A 17,673-nucleotide genomic window follows, 5' to 3' on the forward strand; every position below is an offset into this window, starting at 1 on the left:
TGAAGAGACATTCCCACAGAGACGTTTAGAAAATTACATTGTAGACATGCAAAATAGCTGTGCCCAATGTGCAGAAATCATCCGGTATCTTTATACAAGTGTTTCATAATTTCACAGATATTTTCATGAATACAAGGAAATGAAATTTTTTTTAATATACACTACAAACACATTTCAGTTTTTGTTTCATTTTTAATAGAAAACTGGCAAAATGAATACCTGGGCAATGCTGGGTTTGTCAGTTAGTATTTATAATACACTACCCTCCATAAGTTTGGAAACACCATGCCACATATTATGGCAGAGCAAGATTGGAGTGATCTATGAGATTTACTGGTTAGAATACAGAATGTATACTCAAATAATGATTAATAATGACACTTAAAGTATTGTACATTTAATTACTGAGCATATACATATATACTGGTACATATAGGTATTGCTCAGTTTTATATAAACTGATTTTACCTGTACATGCATTCCACTAAACACACCAGGTGGCACCAGTAGATGGCACATTGTTTACAGTTCTGTTCAGTTATAGTTATATTTATATGAAAGTAGGACACACCATGAAAGAAGGTAGTACACACACACAGCAAAAGTAGTTGAAAAGGACCGCAAAGTGACAGATCCCTTGTGATTTACAGGTAAAGATAGTCGCTTTGCACCAAGAAAGCAATAACATCAACAAATATCATCGAAATTGGAGAGTTCCATCAGTGGGGTTGTCTCGATCATTCACTGACATCGAGAGACAGGTTCCTATGGTGATCATCCTCACTCAGGAGCATGCAGAAAAATATCAGAATGCCAGGAAAAGTCTTTGTAGTAACTATAATACATTCCAAACTGTCAGTGAACTGACTGCTAAACGAAACACAATTGGGTGTATGCCAGTGAGTGAGTTAACAGTGCCTACAACACACCAGCATTAAACAGCAAGGGTTTGGGAAAGAGTATTATTCACTGATGAATCCAAGTTTGAAATACTTGGAAGTAAATGCTGTCAATCTGTATGTGTTTACTCCATGAATGCTTGCATCCTCAGTATGTAATTCCAACTGTGAAGCATGGAGTGGATTCTGTTATGAGGATCTTTTGGAGGAAATGAAGTTGGAGATTTGATGAAAGTAGATGGCAAAATGAACCAAAACTATTATCACCCAATTCTCCAACAACATGCCAAGATATCTTGTGTGTGTCTGTTTGGAAAAGGGTTTGTCTTGCAGCAAGGCAACGAACCAAAACATACATCTTGCTTGGGTCACAACTACATGATTCTGTCAAGGTTCAAAAATTTTGGAAAACATGAAAAGGCTTCTCCAGTCCCTCATTGACTATTGAGCTACTAAGGGATGAGTTGGAAAGGAGTATCCAAAAATGGGGAATCATGAGTGGGACACACTTGTTGGAGGTTCTGCAGCAAGAATAAAGACATTCCAAAGGAAACCCTGGCAAAATAGACCCACTATATGCCAAGACACCCCCCCCATGAACCATGGACCTTGCCGTTGGTGGGGAGGCTTGCGTGTCTCAGCGATACAGATGGCCGTACCATAGGTACAACCACAACGGAGGGGTATCTGTTGAGAGGCCAGACAAATGTGTGGTTCCTGAAGAGGGGCAGCAGCCTTTTCAGTAGTTGCAGGGGCAACAGTCTGGATGATTGACTGATCTGGCCTTGTAACAATAACCAAAATGGCCTTGCTGTGCTGGTACTGAGAACGGCTGAAAGCAAGGGGAAACTACAGCCGTAATTTTCCCGAGGGCATGCAGCTTTACTGTATGGTTAAATGATGATGGCATCCTCTTGGGTAAAATATTCCAGAGGTAAAATAGTCCCCCATTCGGATCTCTGGGCGGGGACTATTCAAGAGGACGTTGTTATCAGGAGAAAGAAAACTGCCGTTCTACGGATCGGAGTGTGGAATGTCAGATCACTTAATTGAGCAGGTAGGTTAGAAAATTTAAAAAGGGAAATGGATAGATTAAAGTTAGATATAGTGGGAATTAGTGAAGTTCGGTGGCAGGAGGCACAAGACTTTTGGTCAGGTGAATACAGGGTTATAAATACAAAATCAAATAGGGGTAATGCAGAAGTAGGTTTAATAATGAATAAAAAAATAGGAGTGTGGGTAAGCTACTACAAACAGCATAGTGAACGCATTATTGTGGCCAAGATAGATACGAAGCCCACACCTACAACAGTAGTACAAGTTTATATGCCAACTAGCTCTGCAGATGACGAAGAAATTGATGAAATGTATGATGACATAAAAGAAATTATTAAGATAGTGAAGGGAGACGAAAATTTAATAGTCATTGGTGACTGGAATTTGAGTGTAGGAAAAGGGAGAGAAGGAAACATAGTAGGTGAATATGGATTGGGGGGAAGAAATGAAAGAGGAAGCCGTCTGGTAGAATTTTGCACAGAGCATAACTTAATAATAGCTAACTCTTGGTTCAAGAATCATAAAAGAAGGTTGTATACATGGAAGAATCCTGGAGGTACTAAAAGGTAACAGATAGATTATATAATGGTAAGACAGAGATTTAGGAACCAGGTTTTAAATTGTAAGACATTTCCAGGGGCAGATATGGACTCTGACCACAATCTATTGGTTATGAACTGCAGATTAAAATTGAAGAAACTGCAAAAAGGTGGGAATTTAAGGAGATGGGACCTGGATAAACTAAAAGAACCAGAGGTTGTACAGAGTTTCAGGGAGAGCATAAGGGAACAATTGACAGCAGTGGGGGAAAGAAGTACAATAGAAGAAGAATGGGTAGCTCTGAGGGATGAAGTAGTGAAGGCAGCAGAGGATCAAGTAGGTAAAAAGACGAGGGCTAGTAGAAATCCTTGGGTTACAGAAGATACACTGAATTTAATTGATGAAAGGAGAAAATATAAAAATGCAGTAAATGAAGCAGGCAAAAAGGAATACAAACGTCTCAAAAATGAGATCGGCAGGAAGTGCAAAATGGCTAAGCAGGGATGGCTAGAGGACAAATGTAAGGATGTAGAGGCTTATCTCAGGAAAATTAAAGAGACCTTTGGAGAAAAGAGAACCACTTGTATGAATATCAAGAGCTCAGATGGAAACCCAATTCTAAGCAAAGAAGGGAAAGCAGAAAGATGGAAGGAGTATATAGAGGGTCTATACAAGGGCGGTGTACTTGAGGACAATATTATAGAAATGGAAGAGAATATAGATGAAGATGAAATGGGAGATACGATACTGCGTGAAGAGTTTGACAGAGCACTGAAAGACCTGAGCCGAAACAAGGCCCCGGGAGTAGACAACATTCCATTAGAACTACTGACGGCCTTGGGAGAGCCAGTCCTGACAAAACTCTATCATCTGGTGAGGAAGATGTATGAGGCAGGCAAAGTACTCTCAGACTTCAAGAAGAATATAATAATTCCAATCCCAAAGAAAGCAGGTGTTGACAGAAGTGAAAATTACCGAACTATCAGTTTAATAAGTCACAGCTGCAAAATACTAACACGAATTCTTTACAGGCGAATGGAAAAACTGGTAGAAGCCAACGTCGGGGAAGATCAGTTTGGATTCCATAGAAATATTGGAACACGTGAGGCAATACTGGCCTTGCCACTTATCTTAGAAGAAAGATTAAGGAAAGGCAAACCTACGTTTCTAGCATTTGTAGACTTAGAGAAAGCTTTTGACAATGTTGACTGGAATACTCTCTTCCAAATTCTAAAGGTGGCAGGGGTAAAATACAGGGAGCGAAAAGCTATTTACAATTTGTACAGAAACCAGATGGCAGTTATAAGAGTCGAGGGGCATGAAAGGGAAGCAGTGGTTGGGAAGGGAGTGAGACAGCGTTGTAGCCTCTCCTCAATGTTATTCAATCTGTATATTGAGCAAGCAGTAAAGGAAACAAAAGAAAAATTTGAATAGGTATTATAATCCATGGAGAAGAAATAAAAACTTTGAGGTTCGCCGATGACATTGTAATTCTGTCAGAGACAGCAAAGGACTTGGAAGGGCAGTTGAATGGAACGGACAGTGTCTTGAAAGGAGGATATAAGATGAACATCAACAACTGCAAAACGAGGATAATGGAATGTAGTCAAATTAAATCGGGTGATGCTGAGGGAATTAGATTAGGAAATGAGACACTTAAAGTAATAAAGGAGTTTTGCTATTTGGGGAGCAAAATAACTGATGATGGTCGAAGTAGAGAAGATATAAAATGTAGACTGGCAATGGCAAGGAAAGCGTTTCTGAAGAAGAGAAATTTGTTAACATCGAGTATAGATTTAAGTGTTAGGAAGTTGTTTCTGAAAGTATTTGTATGGAGTGTAGCCATGTATGGAAGTGAAACATGGACGATAAATAGTTTGGACAAGAAGAGAATAGAAGCTTTTGAAATGTGGTGCTACAGAAGAATGCTGAAGATTAGATGGGTAGATCATGTAACTAATGAGGAGGTATTGAATAGAATTGGGGAGAAGAGGAATTTGTGGCACAACTTGATGAGAAGAAGGGACCGGTTGGTAGGACATGTTCTGAGGCATCAAGGGATCACATATTTAGCATTGGAGGGCAGCGTGGAGGGTAAAAATTGTAGAGGGAGACCAAGAGATGAATACACTAAACAGATTCAGAAGGATGTAGGTTGCAGTAGGTACTGGGAGATGAAGAAACTTGCACAGGATAGGGTAGCATGGAGAGCTGCATCAAACCAGTCTCAGGGCTGAAGACCACAACAACAACAACATAGGCCAAGAGCACACAAGGCAGTGATGAATGCAAAGGATGGTTATTCTGAGGAATCTGAAATTCAAACATTGAATTTACCTATGTTTTGACTGAGTTTAATGAACAATTTGAAAATAATAAGATGCAATTTTATAAAGTATTTTCTTTCCATTCTCCATGACCACTCTGTGTTTCCAAACTTATGGAGGACACAGTAAATTAAAATCAAGCAAAAACTTTTTTAATTACAACTGTTTATTTTTAATAAATTAATACGAGGGCTATCCACAAAGTACATTACGTTTTGGAATTAAAAATAAATAAAGTATTGGAATTTTTTTTATTATATGCAGATGAAAGCCACACTTAAATACTACTTTTCTACATAGTTGCCATTTAAATTAAGGCACTTATCGTAGCGATAGACGAGCTTGGAAATTCCTTCGTCGTAAAATTTGGCCGCCTGCACCTTCAACCACGTGGTTACCTCTTCTTGAAGCTGTGCGTCGTCATCAAAACGCTGCATAGCCAACCACTTCTTCATTGCTGGGAGTAAGTCACTCGGGGGCAAGTCGGGACTGTACTGTGGATGAGGAAACAACTCCCACTTAAAAGATTTGAGAACTTCACGAGTGGCATTTGCCATGTGGGCCCGGGCGTTGTCGTGAATCAGCAAGATCTTTGAGCCCAACTTTCCCCTGCGCTTGTTTTGTATTGCTCTTCTGAGGTTGTGCAGAGTTTGGAAATAGCTTTGATAGTTTATTGTAGTGCCTCTTTCCAGGAAATCCACAAAATTCACACCTTTTCTGTCCCAAAAGACGGTCATTACGTGGCTGAAGGAGCAGGTGGCCGAATTTTACGATGAAGGAATTTCCAAGCTCGTCCATCGCTACGATACGTGCCTTAATTTAAATGGCAAGTATGTAGAAAAGTAGTATTTAAGTGTGGCTTTCATCTGTATATAATAAAAAAAATTTCCAATACTTTATTTATTTTTAATTCCAAAACGTAATGTACTTTGTGGATAGCCCTCGTATATTTTATTGGAACTAGAAGGAAAAAAAAAAAAAAAAAAAAAAAAAAAGACAGTCTGTTCCATGTCTGACACTGCATCATAATTCATGACTGAACATGAAACATATTAAACATTTCACTATGAAAACAAACAAATAAATTGAACGAAAGGAGCAAACAGAAACATAAATGCCATTTTAATCATGTTACAATATTTATATCTGGTGGAGGTATAGTGATAATGGAAAAGACAAAAGTCATTGCGCAATAAGTTTCTTTGGTACAACTAGTGAGCCTGTGAGCAATCAAACAATAATAATGCTGTAACTCTTCAGGCTTTCCCGGCGATCTAATGACATCTTGGGTTGTCGGGTGTTCTGCCGGATATCAGCGTCGTACTTGCACGATATTTTGGTCACGTATCTCGTGACCTTCATCAGGTGCGACCTGAGACTGCTCCTCGAGTGGACCTGGTCCAGTATTTATGCCTATGGCCTTCCCCCTCCACCAACAGCTGCAGGCGCTTCCTCTGTGGTCCGCGCCCATTCCCTGCGACCTGCTGGAGAGTTGCTGCTCCGTTTTCCGTCCGCTGCGGTTCTAGGTGTTCCCTTTGCGGTCCGCGCCCACCAAACCCGCTCCTGGGGGTTTCATCTATGGTCTGGGGTACCAAGCGTTCCCCTGCGGTCCGCGCCCGCTCACCACGACCTGTTGGAGTGTTGCCGCTCCGTTTTTCGTCTGCTGCGGCTCTGGATGTTCCCTCTGCAGTCCGCGCCCACCAGTCCCACTTCTGGGTGTTCCAATTTTGGTCTGGTGCACCTGGCAGTCCGTCAGGGGCTCGTTTTCCATCTCCATGTCTCTGGTTCTTCTGTTTGTGTAGTGTTGCAGCTGGCTCCGTTGCTCCTTTAACAATTCCAGAGCCGGATCCCAGGCTCTGCTTAGCTGGTACCCTGTGTCACGGTTCACAAGATCGTCAGCCATTTTAATTTCTATCGATTCTCTTATAACACTGTCCCAAAATCTGGGTGTTTGTGCTAGAATCTTGGTATCCTCATACTTCATGGCATGATCTAGTTCTAGACAGTGTTCAGCAATGGCTGACTTAGTCACCTGTCTTAATCTAGTGTGCCTCTGATGTTCTTTGCACCTGATCTCCACAGTTCTTGTCATCTGGCCAATGTAGGACATGCCACATTGACAACGTATATTGTAAATCCCTGGTTTTCGTAACCCCAGGTCGTCTTTGACACTCCCCAGCAGACCCCCGGGATTGGGTAGACCGTGCCTCCTGGTCTTTAGCTGAGTGTGCTAGAAGGAATGCCTCATCTTGCCAATCTGCAAAGTTTGACCACATGAGTAAGAAAGCACAGCAGATGGAAGAGACAAGCACTGTGACGAATCTGAGTGGCATACAGTTTGATGATACAACCTTAAAGGTACTCAGCAAGGGTCTCAACTTTGCTACGACCCCTAGAAATGTACCCATTTCAGGTTTCGTCAGTGCAGTAGAGCAAGTTGCAGCCACACTTCCACCTAATCTGGCAGAGGAAGTCCGCCGAGAGATCTGCAGGGCCCTCACCAAGGCCAGGCCGCCGAAATCGAACATCACAACCGAGGAGAGGCTTGCACTCAAGAAACTACGGGAAGACAACAGCATTGTGGTACTGCCAGCAGACAAAGGGAACTCCACTGTCATCTTGCAGCGGGTGGATTATGATGAGAAAGTACGCCAACTTCTGGAGGACCCTGCATACAGAATTCTGGAGTGTGACCCCCACAGACAAGGTGGCCAAGAAGACTAGTGCTCTCTTGAAGGAAACAGGGATGCCCGATAAGATCATCAGACAACTACAGGAAACAGCGCCAGTGCCACCTAGACTGTATGGTCTGCCTAAAATACACAAGGAGGGCGTGCCCCTACATCCTATTGTCAGTAATATTGGGGCACCTATGTACACAACAGCCAAGTACTTGAAAGGTCTCCTGTCTCCATATGTGGGGAAATGTATTCACCACATCCGCAACTCAGAAGATTTCCTGCAACGCCTCAAGCAACTGCACATCACAGATTCGGACATCATGGTTAGTTTTGATGTGGTATCGCTGTTCACCAGGGTCCCACTGAAGGACTCACTAGAACTGATTGCAGAGAAATCTGACGGTGCTCTGTTGGACCTGTTCAGTCATACACTGACATCCACGTATTTCCTGTACAGAAACCAATATTACGAGCAAACTGAAGGTGTAGCTATGGGCAGCCCACTGTCCCCTGTGGTTGCCAACATGTTTATGGAGAGTTTTGAGGAGAGGGCATTGGAGACAGCCACATTTAAACCCACATGCTTCTTTAGGTATGTGGATGACACCTTCGTGATCTGGCCACATGGGATGGACAGGCTCAATGAGTTTCTTGAACGTCTTAACTCATGCCACCCTAATATCAAGTTCACCATGGAACTGGAGAAGAATGGCCAGCTGCCATTTCTGGATGTACTAGTCCAGAGGAAAGCAGATGGATCAATTGGCCACAGTGTGTACTGAAAACCAACACACACTGATCTATATCTGCAGGCCAGCAGCTGTCACCACCCTGCACAGAAGAATGGGGTTCTGAAGACTTTGGTCCACAGAGCACGTGCCCTGTCAGACCAAGAGAATCTACCTATAGAGATAGAACGTCTCAAAACAGTTTTCTCCAAGAATGGATACACGGACAGACAAATTGAGAGGGCACTCCAACCAGCCACTATACCACAGGTTCCTGAAGAAGACCAAGATGAAGCAAATAAGGTGGCATATCTGCCCTATGCTGGCTCTATTTCTGCCAGAATCAGTAGGATCCTCCGTAAACACAATATCAAGTGTGTTTTCTGTCCATCCAACAAGATCGGGGGACTGCTGGGGAGTGTCAAAGATGACCTGGGGTTACGAAAACCAGGGATTTACAGTATACCTTGTCAATGTGGCATGTCCTACATTGGCCAGACGACAAGAACTGTGGAGATCAGGTGCAAAGAACATCAGAGGCACACTAGATTAAGACAGGTGACTAAGTCAGCCATTACTGAACACTGACTAGAACTAGATCATGCCATGAAGTATGAGGATACCAAGATTCTAGCACAAACACCCAGATTTTGGGACAGTGTTATAAGAGAATCGATAGAAATTAAAATGGCTGACGATCTTGTGAACCGTGACACAGGGAACCAGCTAAGCAGAGCCTGGGATCCGGCTCTGGAATTGTTAAAGGAGCAATGGGGCCAGCTGCAACACTACACAAACAGAAGAACCAGAGACATGGAGATGATGGAAAACGAGCCCCTGACGGACTGCCAGGCGCACCAGACCAAAGTTGGAACACCCAGAAGTGGGACTGGTGGGCGCGGACCGCAGAGGGAACATCCAGAGCCACAGCGGACGAAAAACAGAGCGGCAACGCTCCAACAGGTCGTGGTGAGCGGGCGCGGACCACAGGGGGAACACTTGTACCCCAGATCGTAGATGAAACCCCCAGGAGTGGGTTTGGTGGGCGCGGACTGCAGAAGGAACACCTAGAACCGCAGTGGACGGAAAACGGAGCAGCAACTCTCCAGCAGGTCGCAGGGAATGGGCGCGGACCACAGAGGAAGCGCCTGCAGCCGTTGGTGGAGGGGGAAGGCCATAGGCATAAATACTGGACCAGGTCCACTCGAGGAGCAGTCTCAGGTCACACCTGATGAAGGTCACGAGGTACGTGACCAAAATATCGTGCAAGTACGACGCTGATATCCGGCAGAACACCCGACAACCCAAGATGTCAATAATAATGCTGTTAATAATAACCAACATATCAGCAGTCACAGCATTGTAAAGAATCTTTATCTCAAATACTTGCTTATTCACAACTACATTTTGCTCAAATTTGAATGCTTGTTGTCTTTTTAGATAGAAGAGCACTTACATACAAGTTACAGAAATAGGAGCTGGATCAGGGCTGACAGACAAGAATTAAAAGCAACCACATCTCTTTATATGAATATTTCACTCTGCAGCAAGTGTGGACTGCTTTGAAACTTCCTTATATGTAAAAACTGTGATCCAGGTCAGTACTTAAATTCAGTACCTGTCCTTTCATGGACACTGATCTTACTGATCCAGCTATCCAAGAATGCAAAAGTGCTTTGACAAGGCAGGAAAGATGTAGTGGCAGAACTGAGGTGGTGAGAGCACATAATAAATAGTGCCTGGATTGCTCTGTCAGTTTGGATATTTCTTATGAAAGCTCAGATTCTGGGTTCAAGTACTGGTTCAGCATGCAGTTTCAGTTTGCCAGTGGGTTTCATGATGCTTTATTATCCATATTTAAGAAAGAAAGGAAAAAAAAACAAAAAAAAATCTATAAAACAGATGGAAAGTGCGTACATGTGCTGTTGGCAAAGAAAATACAAACAAACAATGACTCAGGAGAAATTAGTACACAGGAAACTGATTTTTAAATTTTGTTTCTCATAGTTTCTGATTGATTCTCAAATAAGGAGGAGACAGAGTCACTGATATGTGTTCAGAGTTGGTTATTGTTTTGTAAGCTAATTATATAAATCAGACAGATTTTACCTTTAAAAAACTTTGTGTGAGAGTACTTACCTAATTACACGAACTGCTTCATTTCTGAGGCGTTCTGCATAATTTCTATTGGTTTCTGATTCATTATAGTAGTTGATATTACTCTGTGTCCATTCAAAAGGTGTGTAACGAGAATAGAGTGCAGTCCGTGCAGCATGTGGTGGGTTTCGTTCAACACTGGTAACTAAGTTTGGGAACCTTATTGGTTCAGTAGACATTTTTGCAGATGTGTAGCTTTTATCCAGATATGCATTCGTTAGAGGGTGACTAGCCCTGCAACAAAGAACAAAACTGGAAGTGAGTTAATGGCTCACATGTACTTAACATGTATTGTTTCAGATAAATGTTTTTATCTGTACAGCCCTTATGAATTTGTGATAGAACTACATTGCATTTTACATGAATAATAACATATTACTCTGTATGCCAAATTAAACCTATTAATACAGCCTCTTTTTCTGTTACTTCATGCAGATCACCAGCCTTATACCTAGGTGAGCTACTTGTAAAATACTTTTGCGTCAGACGGAAAGACTCGGCTTCGAACCTTAGAGAAGGGTGCAGAGCTACACATAGAAATTCTGTTTTTATATCTTCTGTTGTGGTTGTGAATATTGTAATTTATATGAAATAGACTATTGTTATTATATAGGTAACAAATCAATAACAGATTACCTTAATCCTGTTATGTAATTCAGCACGCACAAATAGTACAATACAGGTTTTTATGCTTTCACTTTTCTTCTCAGTTCTCTCCTCATATTGTCAATTATCGTTAATTGTGATGTATATTCAAACAATGGAAAATCCAGGATGGAATGTAACAATATACACCAGCACAAATTATGGCTGTAGTTCATGAGTCAGTTATCAAAAAGGGTTTACAATAGACTCCAATGGAACAGTTGCAAAAACTGCAGACAACACATCTAATTTTTCTCCCCTTAAGTAAAAACTAGTATACTTAAATCGAGTAAATCAACGTGGTTTGAAAATTACAGCCTGTATATCTTCGTCTTTCCCTCTCCTTCCCTCTTTCCTGATGAAGCAACCGTTGGTTGCGAAAGCTTGAATTTTGTGTGTATGTTTGTGTTTGTTTGTGTGTCTATCGACCTGCCAGCGCTTTCATTTGGTAAGTCACATCATCTTTGTTTTTAGATATATTTTTCCCACGTGGAATGTTTCCCTCTATTATATTCATTTCTCAATATTTTTATAAATATGAGGATATGTCATTGAATAATAGGAATTTTATAAAACAGGATTTTTATTAAAATTTTATAGATGGCACAACATAATATTGTCTTACAGGAGAACAATAGTTCCTTAACAATACACTGTAAAATTTCTTGGTAACTTGAATGGCACACACCTATGCCAACTTGTAGAAGCCAATGTCAATATACACTATGCAAGAACAAATCAAGATGTTCCCTTTCATTTTTTATCACAGGGAACAAAACTGTCTGAAATCTAAAACAGAATAAAAGTTCAGTGTGGAAACAGTTAAGACAGAAAATTACAATGGATGGATGGATTAAAAAATGGAATATATTATGTCATCTAGTAGACTGGTCATCCAGTGGACATCAACATGCACTTTATTATTCATGAGATTACTATAGAATTCTGCATTAGACAAGGATCTGTTTAATACATCTGTCTACTACATGATCTTGGCTATACAAAGTTTATCAGTTATAACAACCATCTGATGATCACAAGTTGCATAGCATGCAGAACCTCAGCAGCACTAGATCATTATGTAAATTTAGGAGATATTATTCTCAGCACGGTTGCCTCATCTGGTCTTCAGACCTCTACTGCCAGATTCAGACTCATACTCAAAAACCTGCATTCTGCAGATAGTTCATTATCAATCGCCTATTTAAACATGTCTCACTGTCTGAGTCAACATTTCAACTTGTCACAATTGAGTATGACTGGAAATGAGGTTTGGGTGCACCATTATAAACCAAAAATTAAGAGACAAATGGCTACTTCAAAGCACTCACGGTCTCACATCAAGAAAAAGTAGTCATGACATCCACTGAGGAACTCACGGTGATTTCAGTTCCAGGAGAATGGCCAAACAGATTATTACTGCTGGATATTTTCTTGTCTGCCAGCATGGAGAAAACTAACATCAATGATAGTCTCAGCATAGTACTTTGCATTTGTGATTGTGAGGAGGTTGGTAGTACAAACACATGTCTAAAAATGACAGGACTCATTTTTATTTACTGTTTCCATTTGAATTTTATTATTAGGATGGATAGTAAGTGTGTTTAATATGTGGAGATGACTGCAGTAGATAATTGAAATTGTCTCAAGAACTACCATTTTAGTGTTGTGTTTTTAATTTCCCCTCAGCTTTGTGCTGGGATAGGAGGCACTGATACAGAGGGAGGGACCGGGGAACAGGGGGGCTTCAGGGTCTGGTACCATTCACTGAAGTCCAAGGCATCCTTCTCATCAGTCAGGTATGACAGTAATACCAGTATTACTGCTTATGGCACTTGTAGCACCTTCTGACCTGAATGTTCTGCTCTTTTCCTCAGCCTGGGTGGCTCCCAGAGCAGTTGATGCACTTCCCTGGACAGGGCAGTCAGTGCCTGGATCGTGCACTGCCTTTACATATTTATCACTAGTTGCTTCACCTCTCCAGCTCAGTGTTGTATGGCCAAAATGCTGACTTTTGTAATACCTCAAACAATTAATTTTGTATAAATGTTTTGGTAGAAAGTAAATACTTTAGGAGTAAAGGAGATCACTCACCAAAAAGTGAAGTGCTGAGACATCCACAGGTACACACACACACACACACACACACACACACACACACACACACAAAATTGATAGCTTTCGCAGCAATCCTTTTTCGAGCTAGAGTACAAATAGATATAGAAAACACAGATGCATTTGTAGGTATACACACACTTACGGCCCTACATGGTGAGGGCTAGAGTGCAATGCCAGTGCTGCAATTTGGCATGTGGATTAGGTTGGGGCGGCAGTTGTGTCAGGTGGTATGAGTAGAGGGGAGAAAGGCAGGAGAGAGGGAGAGGGGTTGGGGATTGAGTGGCTAAGTGCTCAGAGGGAGGCAGTCAATTTGCCAACTATGGATGAAGGAGGGAGGGAAGGGTGGTAGGTGCATGTGTTAGGTATGTGACACACAGTGGTCAGAGCCAGTGGAGAGTGGCACGTGTTGAAGGTGATGTGGGGATATGAACTGGGAGGGTGTGACAGGTTGGAGGAATGAAAAACTATTGGGTGGAGAATGTGGGGCAGTAGGTTACTGGAGATTGAGGCCAGGACATTCACGGAAGCAAAGGATGAGTTGCAAGGATAATTCTCAGCTGCATAGTTCAGAGAAGCTGGTAAGGGAAGGATGAATCCACATGGCCCACTTTGTGAAGCAAGTTGTGCACCAGGCAGTCAACTTTGTTCTTGGCAACAGTTTGTCAGTGGCCACTGACCCTGGTGGATAGCTGGTTGGTAGTCATACCAAAACAAAAAAGCTGTGCAGTGTTTGTAGCAGAGTTGGTATATGACCTGGGTGCTTTCATAGGTGACACAGCCTCTGATAGGGTAGGAAAAGCCTGTGACATGACTGGGGTAGGAAGTGCTGAGTGGATGGATTGGGCAGTCTTGCATCTTGGTCTTCCACAGTTATGATCCCTGTGACAAGGGCTTGGGAGTGAGGGTGGCATAGGGATGAACTAGAATGTTGTGTTGTTGGGTGGATGAAGGTACACCGCTTTAGGAGTGGGAAGGATCTTGAGTATGACGTTCCTCATTTCCGGGCATGATGATTGATAGTCAAAGCCCTGATGAAGGATATGGTTCACTGGTTTCAGTCCAGGATGATACTGAGTGACAAGGGAGGCACATCTTTGTCACTGATTCTTGGAGTAGGTGGGAAGACTGTGTGTGTGTGTGTGTGTGTGTGTGTGGATATTGGAAGGAAAATCTGTTTGCGGACAAGGTTTATTGGGTACTGTCTGTTCGTGAAGGCTTTTATGAGACCTTCAGTATACCGGGCAAGGGAGTTCAAGACACTGCAGATGCATTGTTCATAGGTGGCCAGGAGGGGGGGGGGGGGGGGGGGGAGAGAGATTTTTAGTGTGGATAGGGTGGTAACTGTCAAAATACAGGTGCTGTTTTGTGGTTAGTGGGTTTAATGTTGACAAAGGTGTGGATGGAGATATCAGACAGATGGAGAAAACATCCATTAAGGTGGCACGTTGGATTGAGGAGAACCAGACGAAGTGGATGGGAGAGAAGGTGTTGTGGGGGTAGGTGTGGAGGCTGTGATGGAATGATGACTGGGTTTCTTGGCCCTTACTCCAGATCATGAAGATACCATCAACCTGAACCAGACTAGGGGTTGGCATGGCACCCTCCTATGCCAAACTGTTTACAGGCCATCTCGAGAAAACTTCCAGAGCCTCCCAAATCTACCAACTCCTAGTCTAGTTCAGGTTCACTGATGATACCTTCATGATGTGGACTCAGGGCCAAGAAACCCTACCCTCAGTCCTTCACAACTTCAATACCTTCTCTACCATCTGCTTCATCTGGTCCTCCTCAACCCAATGTGCCACCTCGTGACCATGGATCTCCACCTCTTGATGCCTCCATCTGTTGACATTAAAACCACTAACCACAAAACAACACTTGCATTTCGACAGCTGCCATCCCTTTCACACCAAAAAATTCCTCCCATATAGCCTGTGGACAACATATCTGCAGTGATCATAACTGCCTTGCACGGTATGCTGAAGGTCTCACCAAGGCCTTCACAGACAGACACTACTCCGTAGCCGGCCGCGGTGGCCGAGCGGTTCTAGACGCTTCAGTCCGGAACCACGTGACTGCTACGGTCGCAGGTTCGAATCCTGCCTCGGGCATGGATGTGTGTGATGTCCTTAGGTTAGTTAGGTTTAAGTAGTTCTAAGTTCTAGGGGACTGATGACCTAAGATGTTAAGTCCCATAGTGCTCGGAGCCATTTTGAACTACCCCATAAACGTAGTCTGCAAATGGATTTCCCTTTCCACATCTTCACAAACCCCCAATCCTCCCACTAGCCCCAAGAATCAGCTACAAAGGAGTGCCCTCTCGTCACCCAACATTACCCTGGACTGGAACAGCTGAACCACATCCTTTGTTAGCTTTGATTATCTTTGTCATGCCCGGATGTAACAGACATACTATCCATGGAGTTGCCAATCACTATCCAAGATGCTTCCCAACCCTCCTAGAGTGGTGTTCCATAACCCACCCAACTACACAACACCATCCCTAAGCTGCTCCGACTCCCAACTCCTTGTCACACGGACCGTATTCCTGTCGAAGGCCAAGGTACAAGACCTGCCCAATACACCCACCCAGCATTTCCCACTCTAGTCCTGTCACAGGCTTATCCTACCACATTAGAGGCTGTACCACTTGTGAAAGCAACCCTGTCATATACCAATCTGCTGCAAACACTGCACAGCTTTTTATGTCTGCATGACTACCAATCAGCTGTCCACCATGACGAAAAGCTAATACAAAACTATTACCAAGAACAAAGTTGACCACCCTCGGCATTACAACAAGCAGCTGAACACAACATGCTCAATGGCTGCTTCACAATCCGAGCCATGTGGATCCTTGCCTCCTCTGCCAGCTTCTCCGAACTACGCAGATGGGACTTCTCCTTGCAATTTATACTTCATTGCTGTAATCAGCCTAGCCTCAATCTTCAGTAACCCACAAACCCCACACCCTCTGCCCAACAGTTTCACCTACCCATGTTCTGACATCACTTCTCAATTCATGTTCTCATATCATCTTCAGCATGTGGCACTCCACACTGGATCTGACAACTGTGCATCACATACCTAGCCTGTGCACTTGTGCCCCTCCCTCCTGCATACCTTGCTGGCAAACTGGCTGCCTTCCTCTGAGCCACTAGCTTCTTCTTTGTCTCTCTCTAGATTCTCACTACAGTGGAGTCCCTGTTATCCTTGGGACTGAGTGACCTGCCACACATTTCTAACCTTCCCCACCATGTCCCTCTTCCCTCTCTGTGAAAGGAGTTGCAAAAGCTAGGATTTTTTGTATGTGTCCATTGGCAGTACTTACGATTACACTACCAGCCAATCTGTTGCCTTAAAGAGACTTGTTTTTACTTCTGATAATGTCCCTCCTCTGCCCCCCCCCCCCTTTCTGTTCCCACACAGAGATCTGAATGGGGGCACAATTTTAGCTCCAGTATATTTTACCCATTAGAATGTCATCTTCATTTAACCAACAAATAGAGTTGCATGTTCTTGGGGAATATAAGAAGATAATTTGCTTGCTTTTGGCTGTGTCACAGTGTCAATCTACACTCCTGGAAATTGAAATAAGAACACCGTGAATTCATTGTCCCAGGAAGGGGAAACTTTATTGACACATTCCTGGGGTCAGATACATCACATGATCACACTGACAGAACCACAGGCACATAGACACAGGCAACAGAGCATGCACAATGTCGGCACTAGTACAGTGTATATCCACCTTTCGCAGCAATGCAGGCTGCTATTCTCCCATGGAGACGATCGTAGAGATGCTGGATGTAGTCCTGTGGAACGGCTTGCCATGCCATTTCCACCTGGCGCCTCAGTTGGACCAGCGTTCGTGCTGGACGTGCAGACCGCGTGAGACAATGCTTCATCCAGTCCCAAACATGCTCAATGGGGGACAGATCCGGAGATCTTGCTGGCCAGGGTAGTTGACTTACACCTTCTAGAGCACGTTGGGTGGCACGGGATACATGCGGACATGCATTGTCCTGTTGGAACAGCAAGTTCCCTTGCCGGTCTAGGAATGGTAGAACGATGGGTTCGATGACGGTTTGGATGTACCGTGCACTATTCAGTGTCCCCTCGACAATCACCAGTGGTGTACGGCCAGTGTAGGAGATCGCTCCCCACACCATGATGCCGGGTGTTGGCCCTGTGTGCCTCGGTCGTATGCAGTCCTGATTGTGGCGCTCACCTGCACGGCGCCAAACACGCATACGACCATCATTGGCACCAAGGCAGAAGCGACTCTCATCGCTGAAGACGACACGTCTCCATTCGTCCCTCCACTCACGCCTGTCGCGACACCACTGGAGGCGGGCTGCACGATGTTGGGGCGTGAGCAGAAGACGGCCTAACAGTGTGCGGGACCGTAGCCCAGCTTCATGGAGACGGTTGCGAATGGTCCACGCCGATACCCCAGGAGCAACAGTGTCCCTAATTTGCTGGGAAGTGGCGGTGCGGTCCCCTACGGCACTGCGTAGGA

General features: G+C 43.5%; 1 protein-coding gene across 1 annotated transcript in view; it reads right to left on the minus strand.

Moving 5' to 3' along the window:
• LOC126176511 (tektin-3-like) overlaps positions 1–17,673 on the minus strand; it is a 124,500-nt gene that overhangs the window by 74,285 nt on the left and 32,542 nt on the right. Inside the window, exon 2 of the mRNA XM_049923667.1 lies at positions 10,371–10,622. Within this exon, the coding sequence (XP_049779624.1) occupies positions 10,371–10,622 (252 nt within the window). The remainder of the gene's footprint in view (positions 1–10,370; positions 10,623–17,673) is intronic.

Source organism: Schistocerca cancellata, chromosome 3, assembly GCF_023864275.1.
Source record: "Schistocerca cancellata isolate TAMUIC-IGC-003103 chromosome 3, iqSchCanc2.1, whole genome shotgun sequence".
Lineage (NCBI taxonomy): Eukaryota > Metazoa > Arthropoda > Insecta > Orthoptera > Acrididae > Schistocerca > Schistocerca cancellata.